Source organism: Spea bombifrons, chromosome 8 (assembly GCF_027358695.1).
Source record: "Spea bombifrons isolate aSpeBom1 chromosome 8, aSpeBom1.2.pri, whole genome shotgun sequence".
Classification (NCBI taxonomy): domain Eukaryota; kingdom Metazoa; phylum Chordata; class Amphibia; order Anura; family Pelobatidae; genus Spea; species Spea bombifrons.
Window position 1 is genome coordinate 39,969,035 of NC_071094.1, and position 21,035 is coordinate 39,990,069.

Consider the following 21,035-nt stretch of genomic DNA (forward strand, 5'->3'; position numbering starts at 1 on the left):
TCTCTAAAATGTTTATGCCGCAGTCAAAAGAGCTTTTTCTCCAAACATAATAAATGAGTTTATGAACAGTACCTTCCTTCAAGTAAACAGAGCCATTTCTCAGGCCTATAATCAGCATGCATCTATTTAGCTACTTAACAGCAATATGCGTTGGTTCATTAGGTAGCTACTGTCGTGGCTCGGCCTAGTTAAAAATTCACGGCGAGTTAATTTGCTTTATTACAAACGAGAACACGAGAGATAATGTCCCCTCCGTTTGCCAAACACAGGGTTAACGGGATTTGCGTCTAATCAATGAGGACGTTTATATCTGAAAATTACAAATCTATAAAAAAAAAATAAAAAAAATAAAACTACTACCGGCATTTTTCTTGGGCCGGCGCTGCGGATTTTTATACGCCATTTCTGAATTTTTACAGCTCTGTTTCGCCCCATATATTTGATATTTTCTCCTATTGCCGGTATCTCAAAGGACGCGGCACCGCAGCCAGACGTTTTAGGGCTCCTATTAGAAAGACGGAACGCTGTTATGATTTCGTAAGGAAAATATTTTTGTGCTGCCTGACGGCGGCCGTTAACCATTGGTGGAAAGTACGGAGGTTGATGGACATAGTAACACAGAAATTTAGGTTAAAAAAAAAAGTATCAATTTCAACCATTCTACGGATCCGTCCTGCTTTTGATCCAAAAGAAGGCAAAAAAAAAACCCCCATTAAGCTATTTTTTTTTATTTTGTCAATTAGGGTCCTCAAGCTAATGGTAAACCGAGTCAGAGGGCTGAAATTTTTATAATGCCCATGGTCCATTAATTAACCCTTCCGCTGACATTTAGTCATAGCACAGCCCTCTAACATCGCGCAGTCTACCTGACGGACATTCTAAATAGTATTTAAACAGGATTTTCCCTCTGATGCACCCTGAAAAACATTAAATGGGATTTCTTTCCTTAAATATGCCTTAAAGCGGCTATAGTGATTTAGGTGGGCTTTCTATACAAATGGTAACTCGGGATGATTAGGCGCTCCTGTCACTTTAAGGCCAGCAGCTGCAAATGACTTGCATGAGGCCTTACTGATTCCTTACTGATTCTCTATCTTTTTAACAAAAACCCACATTTTTGATGCTGAACCAGGCAGCACTCCAGAACATGAGAGCAAAAAAAAAAAGAAAAATGCAAATTTCCAGCCAGTTAGAAAGATTTAAGATTTTGGTGCTGATTGCAAACTCAATATGAAAAGGAAAAAAAAAACCTACAAATCTCAGATACTCACTTTCACATCTGCCATCGATTTTGGTTTATTTGTTAACCGGCATCAATGCGCCTTTACATTATTTAGATGCCCCCCCTCCTCCTTTCTTTTTTTCAGGCACACATGTAGATTTATATGCACATATATTTATTCTATTTAAAAGCTGGTGCATTTTTGTATCTCTGCCCCGAGGCAGGTTCTTACAGGGAAAGAAACCACTTACTGCAGCCCCAAAATCGGCTCATTTGATTTCGTCTTTTTAAATGATTTTTTTCAAATAATAATAATATTAAAAAAAAAAAAAAAGAAAAAAAATTAAATCAGATTTTGATCTAAAAATTGATCTGGATGTTAAAGGTAGGCAATCATTTTCTAATAGTTCAAAAAGTTGGGATAGGAACATATCTTGCAACAGTAATTACTCTTCTAAAATGTTAATCTTTTAATTAGCTCCTGGAGGAGTAAGTGGCATTTCACAGTAGATGCCGCTTCGGAATGTTTAGATATTTAATTCATTTATCTGTCTGGCTATGACACATTTAATTGATAGTCTCTCTTTGCACTGTCAGTCTCAATAGCAGAAAGACAATACATAATTTGAGACGTGGTAATAATAATCCAGCCGTTTTTTTTTTCTTCTGTAGATGGATTTTAAGTGCTTGGGTTTCGTATGTTGTAATTTTAATTCATTAGCTTGACATAGGGATGCCTGCATTCATTAAGTGCTTCTTTTTTTTAATGTGAAGTCCTTAAAAGAAAAGGAACAGGGAAAAACATTATGAGTTGCAAGTCAAGGATATTGCCGGCCACAAAGCCACAGCGATGTTCTACAGAAGGAGCTTGGCGCTCACCAGCTGCGACTGCCATGATGCCCAGTCTGGCCCTGCCCGGTTAAATGTTGGGGGGGCATCATGGAACTTGTAGTTTAATCCCATCCGAAGAAACCCATGTTGGCTGCTCCTACAAATGGACAGTTCAAAGTCTCACGTAGCTCCACAAAAAGAGAAAGCGTTCTAAGAAACTTTGTAAGAACTTTCTAACCATGAATGATTATAGAAAGACAGAGTTTCCACAAAGCAGTCCGACTAGGTTGACCACATCTGCCATGCTTTCTAGCACACATACATGTCACATGTTATTGAGTGGTATAAGTAAAGTGCTGTCCCCTGCAGTGTGTGGGGTGTATAAACTCACAGAAGTGAATCAGTTACTCGGTTACACATCCCACATACACCAGATTTTGTTCCTCAAAAAAAAAAAAGGCTGACGTGCATACCTAGGAAGTCTTCAGGGTTTGACCAGGAGTCTTTGAGTGAAGCCTGCTTTCCGGGTCTCAGAGTCAGTTTCTTTCTTTCTCTGGGCGGGGGAGTGCGATTTGGTTCCACCCACTCCCTGCCCACTTCCATTTCACTCCCCCCCTACTTCCCTCCCACTACCTCCGCCCCTTCACACTACCCCAGAAGACGAAGAGCTTTGGGAAGCCCACCCTGGGAAGTTCCTAGTTACACTGATATAGGAGACCTAAGCCCAGCAATAAACAGTCCAGCACTGAACTACAGCCTGCATTCTGCGCAGGAACAAGACGGCCTCTCTTTGTTTGTCCTACCCCATGAAATGTGTCTTATTAAGGAACAATTATGATAACAACAATATGGTTTTAGTACAGCCCCAGACCATGCACCTTTCACGAGAAGGCCACTTTTAATTGACATCTTATGCTTTTTAGTTTGAGATAAAAAAGTTAAGTCTCTAACAATGGGCTTTAGAGGCTAACGCGCCTTTAAGTTCACAGAAACCTGCTGGGGGCAAATACCTTGCGTTCCTCGCCTTTATGTACACATCTGCATGTACGTTTCCCAGCCAGAGCGTACGTACTATGCTATTAGTTACTGAGAATATCAAATTAGTACGTAAAGCCCTGCAGAACCCATAGATTCTATATAGATAAAGGATATAAATATAAAATATATAAAAATATGAATATACCCTCGCCTTACAGACATACTGTTACGCCGGCACATTGTTCAATGACTGTGTAGCTAGTTACATGTATGGCTGTAGCATGTAGCGTGTCATTAGAACAACTTAATGAAAAGCGTGACCGCTAATTCAGCTTAGCACACGCAATATTACATCATATGATATGCTATTTACAGATGTTGCTACAAAGCGTTCCTTCCAGCCACGTCTGGAAAGGCTTCTTAAGTATTATTTCTTAATTATTTACTATAATATGATGGAGGTGGGAGAATCCTCCCCCCCCCCCGTGCTACGGCTCCGGTGAATTCCCGTGCTCGGTTTCGATACTCTTACCTTTATAACCGAGGCTCCCACTCTGGACAATGGACTGTGCATCTGGGCCGCTGCAGCCATATTAGCTATAGTATTGAGGTGATTCATCTGGTTCATTGCCATGGCAACGGATGCAGGAGGTAGGCTGACTGGAAGGAGAGGATGCGGCATCATCATGAATGGTAAATCCAATCCTAAAAAAAAAAACGACAAGGTTTCCGAGCGTTACGCAGAACTCGAAGCACAAAAGATGCCGGCAGACTCCAGCTGCCTCTACAAAGAAACTGTTGCTTTTTTATATACAGTTCTATTTTTTTGTTTGTTTTTTAATCCTGCTTGCAACTTTGTATCCTTTGGAATTTGTAACAATTAAACAAGAGAGTTACTTAATCCCAAAGGAATTTAAACATGCGCGGGAGCGGCATATGGATCCTAAATCTAAGACGAGACCGACGACCGATTAAGGCTTGAGTCTTCAAAGTAGGATAAAAGGGGGCAGACTAGACGGGCCGAATGGGTCTTATAGAACTCCCATTATTCTCAGCCACTTCTGGCAGCTCAAAAGTCACCATATCTTTGCTCAATGTATATATACATCCATTAAATCATAATAACTAATAAGCTGTATTGATTATCTCTAAAAATAGTTATCTTTAATAATTGTGGCTTAAAAAGTTGATATAATACTAAAGCTATAACAATATTAATAATAATAATAGTAATAATAATAATCAGATTAAAATATTAAATATTGTAATCTAATTTAGATTTTTAGGTACTCGTTGATCTGTTAAAGATCATAATCTAAAACTAGATTTGAGATTGAGAGTCAGCGGTTTAAATGTAATGTAAAGGTTTTAATTTGAGGAGAGGGTGGTAGATAAGTGGAACAGCCTCCCAGCAGAAGTAGCAGAGACTCATATAGTAAGAGAATTTAAATGGCAAATAATAACCAAACTATTATTATTATTATTATTATTATCCAAGCTAAAATTAATTCTATTTCACACATTTACATTAGCTCAGTATATTTTGGGTATATATATATATATATATATACAGTATATATACCATATATATTAATCGCCCCAGCAAAGAATGAAACATTCCGATACACATCATTTTATTAATAATAAAGAAGCTTTACGGGTAAAATACTTCACGGGAAAATGTTAGAATCCTGACTTTTCACATATTCTTATCCCCAGAAATTAAATTTATAGCGTATCCTAAACATGCAGTCTCACAGAACACGCTTCATCATTTCGTTCTCAGCTAAAACTAATTTTGCAGGACATTTCTGATTTTATGCCCACTACATAAATTAATGAATTAACCACAGTTCTCTTTATGATGCACTTTCTACTATAATTTTATAATGACTTATACAGGGATCTAGAGTAATATTAAAAATGATTTTAAGACAATTACATGTCATTTACTGGCTCTTTTAAGATGTTCTTTTCTTCAATAAAGTTTTATTTTCACCTTCCAAGTTAGAAAATGTTGTAAAATATGATATGAAAAAAAAAATGTGCTTAAATGTAATTCATTCTGGAAACGATTTAAAATTAATATTAACTAACATATCATACACCTTGAAAATAAGTATATAATTTGCTTCTAAATCATTCAGTTCACTCAGAATACATAATTTAGTTGATTATTACTTTCTATTGCTTTTTTTCATGGGCTATTGACACAGGAGCACTAACGTAGGCGGCCATTTTGAAACTGATGTCATTGTGCAGATTGACCAATGATAGCTTTTGGTAGATATTTTCTAGGGAGGACAAGTTGGCTTTGGGGGGGATTCTGGCGGATATTTCAAGGGCATACAGGGGCATTGTTTAAAAAGCTAGCCCCGCAACCAGGTCAAACAAAAATGGCTGACTCCCATATGAGTTCATTACACTCAATGCATACAATTTCAAACATTTCTTTTTTTCTGGATACCTACTGTTGGCTAGCAGGTGATTTTGCTGGAGTGGACTGAGCGGGTGAGCCCCTCCAAGGCTGGACTGTCCCGATAACGTAACATGGCCAATTCCATGCTGCGACCCACTCGTGGTGATCGGAGACTGAAGCTTCTCCTTATCCCATGACGATTCACTTCCACCTGCAAAGTAAACACGAGTGAAACGTCCGACCCTCACAAACACAACGACGCTCAACGAATAAATAACGCTCTGCTTTAAATCCCCAGCCGTTTGAATAAAAAACAATGAGACGTGAACGGCGCGGAATGCTTGTTTTCATGTAATTATATGTAAATGTTTGATGTTTTCTCGCTCTCTCGTTAGCGGTTTTGTAGTGTTAATTTGAACGCGGCCTCGATTTAATATTTGGATATAATTCTGCTGAAAATAAACCTACTTCTAGATATAATTACTTTCAACATGACTTAAACTGTTTCCAAATTGTCTGAGCACACATTACCAGCTCGGCACTTCACGTGAAAACGATCCGAACCCCTTAAAGCGATTGTTTGAATTGATTTATTTTCTTAAACCTATATAATAAAGTGTGTAGCAGAGTCAGGTTTACGCGTTTGGGTGACTGATCCAGTTTCGAGCCCTTATAGCGATTTTTACCGTCACTTATATATATATGATATATAATGTATAATATACAACTTTGGGAAACCTTTCCATTATCAGCGTAAAAGTTCTGGGCAATATATACCTGATATATACTTCTGGATAATCATTCTATGACCCAGTCTGTTCTCTGTTCTACTCGTTGATATTTGATAATTCATATTTATTTTTCTGCTCAATCATTATCCCCTTAATGACAAAGCCCGTACTTAAGGGGTTAAATATTTGAAACTTAAGAAAAAGCTACCGAAATCTCCAAGCTATTAATCATATTCAGGTTCAGATCTTGCCTTCATATGCAAACACCACGTGTTTCTGAGCCATTAAAAAATATTAAAATGCCTTTACCATTTTTAAGCATAAAGCGGGTGAAGCAGGTGGTGATTGGGCAGAAGGGTTACTCGACGCGTTCCATTGGTCGGCGGCAAATTATGACCTAGGAGGAGGCAGCCCATCTGCAGCAGATTGTCCTATTGGGTAATCAGGTTGCTTGGTGTGGTGCGCCACGGCTCAATAGGCCGGTTGGGATGTATCAGCACCACATTTGGGAATAGTCCTGCTAACTGGACTATTCATTGGCTACTATGGTAATAAAACCACTTTTATTACCTTGCACCTGATTTGTATTTGAAAAATATTTGTACTTAAAAATATTTAAGGGGTCAATTTCTTTTATTGAGGGTGTGAAGAACAAATAAAAAATGGTTAGGTAAATTTTCAGCAAATGTCTGTAAATGCATGACGGATCAACGTTTCCAGATGACTAAGGAACAACGCTGATCAGGATACTAAAAGCTTGCAAACAGAACCATTAGTTAATCAATAAACTTACTGTATTCACCGATGAATGGTTTAAAGAAAAAATGATTTGTGGCTGAATATTCACCTTTTCATAGCCAACCTACGTAGTTTGAGATAAAAAAAAAATTCTGCTGCTATGGCAAGAAAAAAAAATTCAACCTCTTTTATGTCAAAAGATTACAGATCCTAAGAAAACAGGGAAATAACTAACTAAAAGAAACGTATTTTTCTACATCAGCCAACTTATCTAGCAACATACTTCAACCAGGTATCATTGACACCGACCTCTGTACATGACCTCTAAACGTCTGACCCTCTAGTTTTAGATGATGACCTCTTGTTCTAACATCTCTCCTCCTTTAAAATAATCTTCCCTCCTGTCCTTTGTTTAATCCCTTTATGTATTTAAACGCTTCTAAGCCCCCCGTTCAATCAGAAATACTCCTCATCTCCAACACCGAAAGGGTTAAGTAGCGTGTAACTTTTGAGAAACGGTAACCAGCGGATCTGTCCTTATTTCTAACATCTTCAAATGTCTCCGAGGACCTTTTCCAGTAATTGTGTGTTTAGTCCATAAATCAAGAGAAATAAACCAGAGGAAGGTTACTTTTTTTTTTCTTTTTATCTTGCTTTTGTTATTATCTGAGTTATTGTAGGAACTCTATTTATTGTCCATATGTTCGATGGCAGCGGAGATATATGATCTGGACAGGTGCAAGGAATATTTAGAAGAGCTTAATAGCTCGGGAGATGCGTACAGAAGGTACCATAGTCATTTAAATATATATGTTGTAATTAAAATTCAGTGTTCTCCGCAGGCTTAAGAAAAGTATCATCTCTAAATGGCGGGACAACAGCGTTAAAGTCAACGAGGACTGTCAAACTTTGGGATGTACAAGGGCCGGTTTTAAGTTACTGAGAGTGTGGCAGAAGAGGGGAACAGCCTTCCAGTTGAAGTGGTAGAGGTTAATACGGCATGGAAATTGAAACATGCATGGGATAGGCATATGGCTCCTGGATATAAAACAAGACCAAGGACCGAATAAGTTTTGACGTTTTTACAGCAGGTAAAAACGGGCAGATTAGAAGGGCCAAATGGTTCTTATCTGCCGACAAAATCCATGTTTCTAGAAACACAGAAGAAAAAAATATTTCGAACAAGATGTCAAGTTTCATAAGCTTTTGGGACCTTCATGTACAAGAAGAGACCTCTATGGTCCATAAACATTATATAACGCTATACTTTTTTCTATGTTTGCCCAACGAGGATGGTGTAGCGCTCTTCCATGTTTGAAGCATTTAAACAAAGGGTTAGCTTGCTATGAGATTAAATATTTTAGAATAAAGGTGATGTCAATGCGAAGTGCCTTGGAATAGCTAACTACCTGTAGTAGACAGGTCTGGCTCATCACGTCTATCTGTCTATGGGGACTATGAAATGTTAAGCTGCTCATGAGTCCTTCTCAAGCCAAGCCAGCAGTCGAGGTTTGCTATCGGTCTGGTCAATCAGTTTATTGAAGGTTCTCCTCTTGTGGAGTCAAGCTGATTTTCTTAAGAGTCCTTTTCCAACATATCTTGTAGCTCAAATTAGCTCAACCTTCTTGGAACGGACAGAAAAGAGAAGCTTTCCATTAAGTTGAATCAGATGGAAGTCCAGCCACTTGTCATCATCTAAGTTGACTTTTGGTGAACTCTTGAGTAGCTTCTGGTAAGGTAACTCAGGCAAGTTGACCACAAGAACTTAGCGGAAACTCTGTCCTACCTGAACACACCCAGAATCTATAAGCCGCATGTCTCTGGAGTTCTATTTTAGAGTGTTGAAATGCCGATAAAGATATTTTAATCTGTTTTATGTTTCCGATATCTAGATAATGTTGATATTATGCATGGCACGGACACGTCCATACTCCAAAGATGAACCCTCGCACAAAGAGATTATTTAGGCGGTTGCTTCGCTGAGTAGAACCTGCTGTCGAAGGAAGCCGAGATTTAGAGCAGGTTAAAGTGTCAAATTGGAAAGCTTCAGTGATGGCTTTACTGGGCTGGATCCAAAAATGTATCAAGTGGTTCAGCAGATGTAATTACTGCTTAGCCCTGCCAAAGCATTGAAATGTGCCCATTAATTCTGCAATTCCCAATCTGTCCATCAGTCAGTCATACTTAAAAAATATGTCTGTCACTACTTAGGTGAAGTAATCTTTTAATAATTATGTAATGAAAAGCCGGAAATGTGATCCCCGCTCTAAACTTTGTGAAAAAGTTTAAAAAAAAAAAAAAAAGAAAAAAGAGAGAAGCGTGGCTAAAAATGGTCAGTATGACGAGCTGTCAGGAATATGAACCATTTCGGAGCAATTTAGCACCTGTTGCGTATAATTCTTGCGGTTTTAGAACATAGGAATTCTTTAATTCTCTCTCATGTTCCGAAGCAGACAGAGAGTCTGCACATGAGTACACAAACATTAACATACCCCCCCCCATCATTTCAAATGGCCACAGAGGGACACTTGTTTTAGAGACGTGATGAGGGGGGAGAGCTTTAGTAATACTCTATGTGGCTTGGTGACCTCTTAAAAGCTAGCGGAAAATTATTTTATTTAACATGGATTTATTTATTATGTTGTTTCTATATCGATCATTGTGATAGGCTTATACCTAGCAAAAGGAGGACATCGGGGGACAGAGGTGGAGTGCACATCCACATGTTCCTAATTCCTAATCCCCCCATTAGCATGCCTCTAAATAAACCGCCCCCTGAAACTCTTGAAATATTAACCCTTTAATAGCCCATCGTGAAGATTCTATATAGCGACTCGCCAAATCTGGAACACCAGTCCTCATCAAAAACCTTGATTTGTCATTATTTAAAGATAGACTTAATTGAGTCACCTGCATTCAAGCAGGGATATCAACCATAATACACTTGTAGCGAAGGGGAGCGTAGAATAGGAAGGCGTTAGTTTCAGACTGTCTGATCCCGAGAATCTGCCCCTTCACCCTTAGATTAGGGTGAAAACCTTGAGCGTTCCCAGGTGTGCCTATCAAGCTAAATTCAGTTATTAACCCAACAAAGCCCTGCCTTTTAAGCAGGCTTCTGCGCTCAAATCAGCGCAGAAGCCTGCTTAACAGTCTGGGATTATAGAAAGGAAAAGAGAGGTGCTTAGCAATCGAGCAGAGGGTTTCACACAGAAACACTCTGTGGATCTCAAGGATAATGGGAGGCATGACTGCTCCTTAAAAAGTAATAGTTTTATTTCATTCTTAATTTATTAGTGCGTGTAATCACATTCTTTTTAACCCTTCGACTGTAACGTGCGGTGTACTGCTGGCACATATGTGGTTAATTGTTTCCTCGCTTTCATTAAACTGCCTTTAGCAAATGTAGCACTTTCAGGCAGAGACGATAATACTTTTCTATCCACGTTCTTGGCTTCATCTCCAGTCCCCTTAAAAATCTATTTAGCAAAACATGGTCATCTTTGGAATGAATTCAGAGCATCTGTCAAAACCTTAAACTACTCCCTTTCTCTTCATAACAATCCTGGCAAAACAAACATATTAAATATATATTTTAATTTCCTTCGAATCGGCCAAGACATGCATGAGGGAGAAAGTTAACATATTTTGTTTATAAATATTATAACTATGCCATTTGCGTATATATATATACATATTTATTTATATATATATTTGAATGCCTTCAACAATGCAGATTTGTATAAAAAAGGCACATTATGTAATTTACTAATTACGGATTATGCCAAATGACCCATGTATCAGTCGTTTTACTGATGTATAAGCAAGTTATGGTCATCTGGCCATGTTTACAGAGAGCAATTCTAAATGTGGAGTAGTTCCCTTGGAAACGATTTATCTGTTTCTGCTGATTCTGTTTAATTTAGAACACTTGCACAGGGGCCGGATTCAATGCCGGAGATACATATACCACTATCATTAAATGAGGAAAATAAATATAGTCATATTGGCCCAAGAGAAGATCGAGTTCCTGGTCGAAGTTGATGTCATTTGTGAGACCAACACAGAAAAACATGCCATTTATGAGATGATGGGACATCGGAGGTCTCTTATTTCACTTTCTTCATGTGATTAACACTAGTTACTTGTGACAGATCTACCCCCAAAACTGAACCCATCCCAGAGGAACCCACTCCTAAAATTTTATGTATACTTTTTTGCACTTAAAGTAGGTAGGTTTCCAAAAAACGTGATGGAAGCTTAAGAAATGTTCATAAAGTTTAGGTTTTTACAATGAAATAAATTATATAAATGGAGTCATGATGCGGACCAAATGTATCCTCTTAGTGAAATACAAGTTAGGGTTTAAGAAGACGGTAGAACTACCAGACCTCAAAAAGAAGAAGATCAAGGTAAGCTTGTCAACATGGGAAAGCCAAGGCCATATACAAGGAACCAAATTCCAGAATGAAGAGCAAAGCTGGCTCCTTTACCCAGCATGTATAAACAGAATTTGGAACCATTTAAGGATTCACATCCCATGTGATGCTCCAATGGGAGCTAACGACAGAAGAACCAAATCATATTGATTTCCTCAAAGAAACAGAATGGACCATTCAAGAGTCACGGCTCCAATTGGTCCCTCAAAAGTTTCTCCTGGCAATCGTGAAGATTGACCACTTTCCGATTAGCTCGCAGTTCAATGGTCAGCAGACCAAGGCAGATGTACCTTGAGTATGATGGTTTAGTGGCACTGCAGCGCACTCCTAGCTTGGTAGTCATGTGTCGCCTTCACCAGGTCATTAGACTGGATATAAAACCAGGAACGATCTTCTACGATCTTATCTTTGACCCCACCAAGGAATAGAAAGTTCAAACCCCCAAAACTCCTTTTATATAATCTATTATTGAAAATACGACTAGACACTCTCATAACCGGTCATTTCCCATTACCGAAAGTAATCTAGTACTTATATAGCCACTGATTACTATTCCGACGTTCGGTTCGCACCCTGGACGTATATAGGCTACATCAATAACAATGTTCGCTGTTATTACAATTCTTTATTAATACTTCAGACGAGGTTTTCCATAATTGTTTTGAATAATGAAATATTATTGCAGAAATAACGAGGCATTATTTATCTTGAAAACGATCTTGGACGAATCGCAAATTCCCATTGAAATGAACGAGTCCACTTAGCCGGCCTTCTTTCTCCACGTTGCCTTCCCGTGTAATTGCTCTGTCTGGGTGCCCTAAAACGAGAGCTGCCTTGATTATGTTTTGAAAAAATATTGACAGCTTGAATCTTCATACCACTGCCCGGTAACAAATTCCAAATGTTTTGTCGCATTTCTTGTGAGCAATGCCATCTGCCAGAGGGTGGCATTTCATGGCTGTTTACCCTGACTCCCTCGAAGAATTCATCTGCCACTGCCTAATGCCGCCTGAATAAAGGGGATTAAGACTCCGATGCAACAGAGACTATTGATAATTTGGTATAATTGGGAAGAAATGAAGATAAATGAGGTTGAGAATGAAGAGGCAATTAGTTGTACCGCCAGTACAGCTGTGTTCCTGGTCTAGCTCCCTTGGCCTTTTCTCCAGTAAGGTACGTGCAAATTAAACATAATGACAAATATATCCCTCCCCTAAGTACTAGCAAAAAAACTCAAATTGAAAAAAATGTTGTATAAAATCATACCCGCATTCTGTAATACGTAATACATTCTAGGAGAAGACTTACTGACTTGGAATATAAATGTCTGCTATGAACGAGCATCCTGGACTTTGATGGACTCGGGTCTTCTTTCCAACCTAAATTACTTTGTAACTATGTTACCATCCTGTAGCGTCACATTTAAGGTTTTTAAATATTTCATATTACGCCATGCCAAGAAAACCAGGCAAATTGCCCCATGGGCCGCTGACTGATGGCTCCCACATAACTTTATGGCCTTCTACTTGGCCGATCCCCCATTTAGTGTGTGGCCTTTACATATGTGGCTGCAAAAGTTTTGTTAAATTATTAAAGAAACTAATTAAAGGCTACAGTCTAGGGCACTGGTCAAGTCTGAAAAGGCAAAAGCCCAGTTGGACGCTGGCCAAAAGCCCATACATCAGGTGTTACAGTGTGTGGCCTTGATTGGATGTGGCCAGCTACGTGAGCGCACATATGTAAAGTGCATCTTGTCATATCCAGCCGTTACTGAACTTACGTCATTAGGCACCCCCCCCAGCTTCATATTTATATGGGGGGCAGGAAAGGCCATCGGGGAGTTAAGCGTTTGTCTAAAGGCTGGTTCTGTGACTCTGAGATTTTTGGCCGTGACCCGGAGACTCCAGAGTATCTGGGCAAATCTCGGGGCGTTCTGAGGTATGGTTATCCCCTGTTGATTGGCTATAACTTTCTATGATGTCATAACGGCACATAACTGAAGAGCAGGGTTGGGTCTGAAATCAATTATTCAAATTACCTTAAAACTTATCCACAGTTTTTTTGTTTTGTTTTGTTTTTTTAGAGTAGCTTAATGAAGGAATTATAATGTATTATACAAACATACCACATTATTTCTTTGATCATAATTATTCAGCTCAAACCTGCGTGTTTCCCCCCATTCATTAGGGTGGTTTGCACAAAGCCAAAACGTAATTCGGCAGAAGCGAAACGCCTGCTTGCCGCATTCAATTTGTGTCACAGACGGCACGACAAAAAGATACAACAATGTGCGAGGCTCTGGCCTGGATGAACACGGCCCTTTCTAAACTTTGCAAACAAGCACGGGGTCTTCTGATAAATTAGAACAGACATTAGGGTGGAAACTCCTAAAATCTGACCGAGCTTTGTGGAGATCAATAGCTTCTGAGAAATTCAGAAGACGGGATTTAACCATCAGATAAAGTGCGTTGATCTGCAACACAACATTCCCGTGTTCCACGCATTTGATAACCTGACTCCCGCGTCTTTCCAGGGTAAATAAACCCAGTTAGACCGATATAAACCCAGTTTGGCTTCTGGAGGCATCAAAGTTCATGAAAAGTAGAAATGCCATAAAATATTTGGAAAAATTACATTTTTTTTACATTTTGCCCAGTTCTTAGTAATCTTTTTTTAAGGATGACTATACAATATACATACTTATAATACATACGTACCATTTTTCCTGTGAGGCTCATGGATTCCCATACTATTTAGATAAAAATTACTTAAAAATGATAATTTAATTGGAATGATAAGGTATAATCCAAGTTTTAGAATCCATTATATTAATACAGAAGCCTACTTTGAAGACAACAATCGTGGAACAATGCTTCTCCTTACGTGTAAATTAGTGATCCTGACCACTGAAGCATAAATTAAAGGATTGGACTCAAACATTCCATGAAGAATAGTATTTTCATAAATTTGCACTTGAAAGTAATGCCCAGTGATGTCAGAATTTAATTGTGATGCGTTGAGTAGGGCTGATGACATAAGAAATGTAAATTCCATCTCTTGCTTGCTTCAACCACTTACAAAAAGACAACAAGGACATGAGGAATTGTATTGGTGGAGAAAGGGAGAAGGAAGTGGGAGGAGCTTGTTCTAAATGGGTGGCGCCAAGGCCATCATTAAGTCCCTCCTACTTGTCCCGTACAAAATCAGAAACCTTGTAGCTCAACACACCTGTAATGTGATGCAAACTGTCATTTTTGATTCATTTCTTTTGCGTTTGTTTTCGTCAACGGAATTTTGTCAGCTACAAACAAATTTTTTTAAAAAAATATCTAATTGCCTAGAAAACAAACTACATATATTTGGATCGGGGACTTCCATTAAAGGTTATTTCCAGGCTTCTTTTAATCAAGTTTCTTTGTTCTTTGCACACGTCATGTCAATAAAATGAAAAATGATATAGATTTAGAAGCACAGTGGTCTCAGCGTAGCATCTCACATATTATTATTCCAGTATCATCTGTTACAAAGTAAGACCAATTCCCACATCTAATTACAAACAGGATTTCAGAGTCATTAAACAAAATACATTTCCATTAGTGCTGCTGTAAGAAGATAGGGGGAAAATGAAGATTAGTTCTCACCGCACCTCTGTTTTTCGGCTTTGAACAAGAAGTCTTTTTCCACGTATACATTTCTGGTGTATAAAGAATGCAAGAAGAAGGATCCTGTCGCCGAACGCGCATATACTCGGTGGGGTAATGGACAGTATATAAAGCAGCCGGAGAGGTTAGCAGGCACTTTATTCTTAAAAGAATCCTTTAGATTGTAAGCTTCTCAACCGGACTCTCCTTCCCTAATGCATCGGCTCGTCTTAGTTCTGCCTGTTCTAGTTTTGTCAGACCCTTTGAATATAAGGACTGTGAAAAGCGCTACGGAAACTGTTGGCGCTATATAAAAAAAAGTTATAATACTAATAATAATTATACTAATAATATAACTGAATCGAGTGCAGATTGTGTTGCTATAATCTTTATTCTATATTCTATTTTCGAATTATACTCCCCAACTCTGAGATTCAGCAAATCCGGGCATTTCGTTCAAATTTTCTTTCGCTTCCCATGATCCTTCAGTAGGAAGATGTAACATATTTTCTAAGCTTACAATTAAGGATTTTGTTAAACCATGTAAGGCTATTATCGCATTTGTACATTTCTGCAGGGACAAGAAAAGGAAACGGTGATTAATATGCTATGAACTGGTATTTGAATAAGAATCAGGGATTACATGGAATGGGGAAATTTCCCTTTAACTCACATCACGTGCGATGTATAGAATATTAAGGAATAAGATTCTTTAGGGGACTAGAAAACTCTATTTTTCACCGGATCACACATTATGTTAAATATATTAATGTTTAACGTTTGTCTAAAAATAGAAAAATAAAGCACCTGGAGTTCATTACCAACATAGTTTAAATATTGAGTTGGTCTTTTTCCTTTACCCCTATATTGAAAGCTAGCAATTATATTCATACGTGTATTTGTATTTGATATACTGTGAGATCCTATAGAGGGCAGTGGCTGGCTGAACATGATGGGAGTTGCTGTCTAGGAATGCTGTTGCTTAGTTACCTTATGGTGCTAAAAATGGCTAATTAATGGGACATATGTTGTGCGCCATGATCATAAGAAGAATCTTTGGGTGGTTATGGAAACACGCCAGTCTGTGTATGATGATATGTATGATCACATGATGATATGATATGATCGTATAGTTTAGAGCGCTATCTGTGCCTTGGTGCGGAGTTCCTGGCAGTGAAAGGGTGTGCATATTAACATAGGCCGGTAATGTTAAGCTCCCTAAATGAATGGATGAAATGAATTTTAGTCCCGAAATCACGCTGGAAGCTCTAAGTCGGCTTCTCGAGCCGGCTGCCATCCAGTCCAGATGCAAAACTGTTATCTAATCAGCTTCCATTACTAGCCGTGCCACGTGCCAAACGCCTGATGACTGCCAATCCACAAAAACGGACAGAGCCACGGGGGTACAGCACCAAGCAACCGAATGCAACACAGGGAACCTAAGAAAAAGTAAAAAGATTAGGAAACTAGTCTGGAAACTACGGATGGACGATGTCCTCTGCTGGCTTATAATGGATCGAGTGACCCTAGGCGATGTAAGGCCGCGGTTTGAATAAACCCATAGGCAGCATACTTAAAACAGAGACTCAGAAACGGAGATTTTAACTCAAGTATTTTTATGTTTTCAGTTGTGATTTCTGGGGAATCCAGCTTTTGGGTTATCCGTACGCCGTGCCTACTGAGCGATCCCAGGCGCGCAAGAACTCTGGATACCAAATAGAGCAAATGAAAATGTATTTTATTAATACATTAATCAGTTTAATTAATAATTATTAATATGTTTAGAATACATTCATCTCCCGCATTTCCACTTTTTACCACCATTGTCTTTACCCCCCCCACACCGCCATCGTCTTTACTCCTAGAGGAAAAATAAGCATTCGGGCATCTTGGCTTCCAGTATAAAATCAAAAAAGCTACCTCTTGTGACATCTGAAGCTCTTGATAATGTAAAAGAAAAAAATAATGTAAAAAAAACACAACAAACAAAAAAAAAAAAGCGAAAATGCTGACCGTGTAATAGCTGGGTATTCATAGTGGGTGTAAAACATGAAAGGTTACAATATGGATCTGTGCCTACGCGTTTCCTTTCAACTTCAGAAGCATCCTCCTGCCTCTGCTAACTCGGCAATCATACAGCTGACAGATTCCGAGGTTTCCTTAATAATGCATAGGATTTTCTTTTAACATGTCACTGCAGAAGTATCAATTCTGCCCCTGTGTCTTCCTCGATGTTGATTTCTTTTGACAACATTCCATTAAACCAATGAGTTTTCCCCGTCGTTGATGGATCTTTAAATATTCCTCCGCGTGATGCATTTGTGTGTGTTTTATATTTTAGACGAGATTGCGAAGGATGTTGGCGGCGTGGCAGGTACCGAGTTTTTTTTGTTTTTTTTTGCGAAGAAAAGCATTTAAATTTAAAAATTTCATATCGGATCCATTTGCTTTGCAAATGCCGCCAGGTGTACTATTCCCCCCCCCCCCGGTCCCTTTCGTGACTCGGAGAATCCTCGGGACTGGGAATTTAGTCGACGGGAGAGTTTATGTGCAGTCTGACGTTTGGATATCCTAAGGAAATACTTGGAGCTGTTTGGTAACTCACCGGGGAGCCCAGGAAAGCATTTACTAAATCATGCGTGGTTACGAAAGAAAAACAGACGCTTTAATCCGTGTACAGAGGCTTCCTTGAACATATACTGTGTTAAACGGTTCCGTACAGAACGGGACTTTGATCTTCCCGGTTATTCAATGCTGTATGAAATTTAAAGGCCCTAGAAAACGGTTTGGGGGATGCTCATTTAGCAGTAAAAAAATACTTTTAATAACATTTTTCTTTAAGGCATATGAAAGCTAAGTAGGGGGGGGGGGTTCTGCAGAATACCCCATATGCATTTGCCCATTTGGCGCAGCTATCTACTGTGCAGGACCTGTTTAGCCAAACACATCTTCATGCATGTAATAAATTTACCCCCAACCGGCTTCATCGCTTGCATGGCGAATGTAGCAAGCGGGGTTCTGAGCCCTTGTGCGCCTACACGGAAAACACTTTCATCAATGGGGGAGCTTTCCTGCCACTGATTGGCTGCTTCAGTGGCAAGAATCGTTGGGTCTAGGAGGAGGAGGGTAGCTGCAGCTCTGGAGTTGCGGCTTCTAACTCAGACGGGTGATTAATATTTTTTTTTACTCTTTTGTGGGGCTGTCAGGCCAGGAGTAAAGGGAGCTGATTGGTTGAGACCGTTTGTAGCCATAACAGCAGAGAAAACAATAAAATTTATTTTGTGGGGGTTTTTTTTTTTGTTTTTTTTTTTAAAAAGGAGGAAAATCAGTGACAGACCTTCTTAATTTTCATTACTTACAGCAAAGCCATAGGCCACGGCTTTCAAAACACGCCGAAGTCCTTGCTATTCACAGAACATTTATGTCAGTTTCTCTTAGCTCTCGGTATTCTGGATCGTGCCCAAAATCACTTGACAGGTCAATGTTAAATTGAAAATATTGATTGAGATTTATAAATATTTGATGTGCTGTAGCTTTATCAATAAATCTTTTCCATGCATCAAAATCTGTTTAAAAATGTAATTAAAATAAAAGAACATTTTTCCATTTTCCCCTGAATAACTTAAGGTTTTATTGCTGCTTTTTTTTCGACGTACATAAAAGAGCTATTTTTAAATTGGCTGAAATAAGGTTAAACACCAGAACTAAATGAAAATGTGACGGAAAGACAGTTTAAACATTTTAATCCACTATTTTTATAACTGTGAGAATGTTTACGGTGTGTTTTGGTGATTATAACTCGGTTAGGTCCTAGAATTACTTTATCATTGATCAAGTGGCTATCCTAAGTGGGTTAGTGAGATGAGTATCCGTGAAGTAAGCAGTGCTTGCTTTACTTAACCCTGAAAGACGAGACTAGGCACAGTTGTGTCAATATTTATATATTTTTTTCCGAGGACTATGTGTTCATTTTAAACATTTTAGGCACTGCATGCCCCTCCAGCACTTAAAGGATTAATAGCACAATATGGTGGGCATCCCAACTACAATTAAGTACTAAGCCTCGCAATCTGATACAAACAACCCTAAAGTGTTTAAAGGACACAATGCCGAGTCTGCAGACACATTTGCTTGGCAAAGCATCGATGAGCTGCAGAAACTGCAGCTACTAATCTGAGGACAAGCAGAGAGCAGGTGCGCGTCTTCACGGTACTCCACTTCGGTTCTGAGAGCACGAATCCTGCCAACATCCCCGCCGCAAGAACTGGCAAAGACTTCAGACAGCGCTCCGCACCCCACGCAGCTAATAAGGCAGCAGACGCGCCGAGCAGAACACAAGTGTTTGCATATAAACAGGTAAACAACCAGAACAGAAAATATTCAGACCAAAGGTTGGGTAACTGTTTCCCTGCTGCTGCTGTTATTGTCGAAATAAAATTGACGTTGTCTTCAGTAGAACGCTGGTGGTGGAAGTCGGAATGCAGCAGGAGGTCAGCAGGTTGTCGGCATCCATCTCAACAGGTTGAGATGATGTCCATCAAACATTTAGAGAGGAGCGTCCACAAAGGGAAAAAACACATGCGGCCGTTAAATCAGGTGAGTAAGGGGCTATGTTGACCATCAGCCCCACATTTCCCAAGTGTGCCAGTTGGCCAGTCCAGGCCTGCTTTACCTGGACACTGCAGGGCACATGATGTCATTAATGTGCTTGCCCACAATACGTGGTGACGAGACTTCCACCGACCTCCTTTCTCCTATGGCTAGTGGGCTGTCCGTGCCTGGGCCATACCAAAACGCAGGCTGCGTTCTGGAATCACAAACACTATTGTGCGCCACCGCGCTCGCCGGCAGACCGATAGAAACCTACAACCTCAGCTAAAGATGTCATTCCATCCGTACACGTGCTGGAAATTTCACTAGAACGATGTCCAGCTTAAAACTTGGTAAAAAAAAAAAAAAAAATTTCCCATTCACGTCAATTCTTTTGCCCGTACACACTTTTTGGTGGTTCTAAAATAACGTCTCATCTCGAAGCGAAAACAATCACATAAAAAGGACATCTAGTAAGCTTCTTCAACATTGATAAACTGCAACATTCTTCATCGTCTTCGTCCGCAAACCCCCGCAAATAATCTTCTTCGCCTGTCGCTGCCGCTTATCTGTCCAATTGTACTGGAGAAATTTTACTAATGGGGAGGTTTGAAAAGCTGGTTCAGATACCTTCAGCTGATTGAGTTTAGACATAAAAATGCAAATTAACCCATCTCAGTTAACTTAATTGTAATGATCTAAACAGAAAGGCCAAATAATTTACTGTCTGAACTGAAAGAGTTTTCTCTAAAAAGCAATCAGTTGCAAAGCATTTGTTTCTAAAATGTTAACAACTTCGGTGATTTATTTATACGTACCCTGGGAAGATTTCTATGCACTTATTGGGTAAGTTAAATGGAAAAGGGCAATCATGTCTCACATGCCTACTCTTAAACAAAGCGGGGGAAAAGTGCAGCGAACGATCAAGGAATAGACAAGGTCACTTGTCGAGATGTAGGAGTAGGAGGTTAAGGTCACTTTCCCACCTATCTAGGGGATGCCCCCCAAAAAATTACATTTTAAAACTGAGAAAAATGTAATTATATGGAAAGGTTGTGGAAAATGAGCGGGTTTACATTAGAAAAGCAAAGGTTTACTCTGGAGTCTCCAGGCGTAGCCCTGCTTCTCCAGGTCTCTGGGTCAGATTCTTCTTTCTGTAAGCAGGGGAACCTGTTGCCACACCCACTCCCTGCCCATTTTCCCCAAGCCCTGCCCACATTCCCTCCCTTAAAAGACACTCTAGGGCTAGCCCCACACCGCTATAGGAAGCATCACACCCAGAAGAGGGAGAACTCAGAGTAGCCTGCTCTGGGAAGCTCATGTGTATGGCAAAGAGCCACGGTGTTCTTAACAGGGCTGGGAATTCTCATGGCTTTTACCCCAAATTCTGGGTTTCGTGGTGAACAGGCAGATTCTCAGACTGGAGCTGAATCCTCCATGTTCAGAATT

The 21,035-nt window shown here is 39.4% G+C and overlaps 1 protein-coding gene across 2 annotated transcripts in view; it reads right to left on the reverse strand.

The window, feature by feature from the left end:
- DACH2 (dachshund family transcription factor 2) overlaps positions 1–21,035 on the reverse strand; it is a 207,602-nt gene that overhangs the window by 48,109 nt on the left and 138,458 nt on the right. For both annotated transcript variants that reach the window (XM_053473074.1, XM_053473073.1), the window contains exons 4-5: positions 5,503–5,661; positions 3,564–3,736 (exon numbers count right to left, since the gene is read on the reverse strand). In XM_053473074.1, the coding sequence (XP_053329049.1) occupies positions 3,564–3,736; positions 5,503–5,661 (332 nt within the window). The remainder of the gene's footprint in view (positions 1–3,563; positions 3,737–5,502; positions 5,662–21,035) is intronic.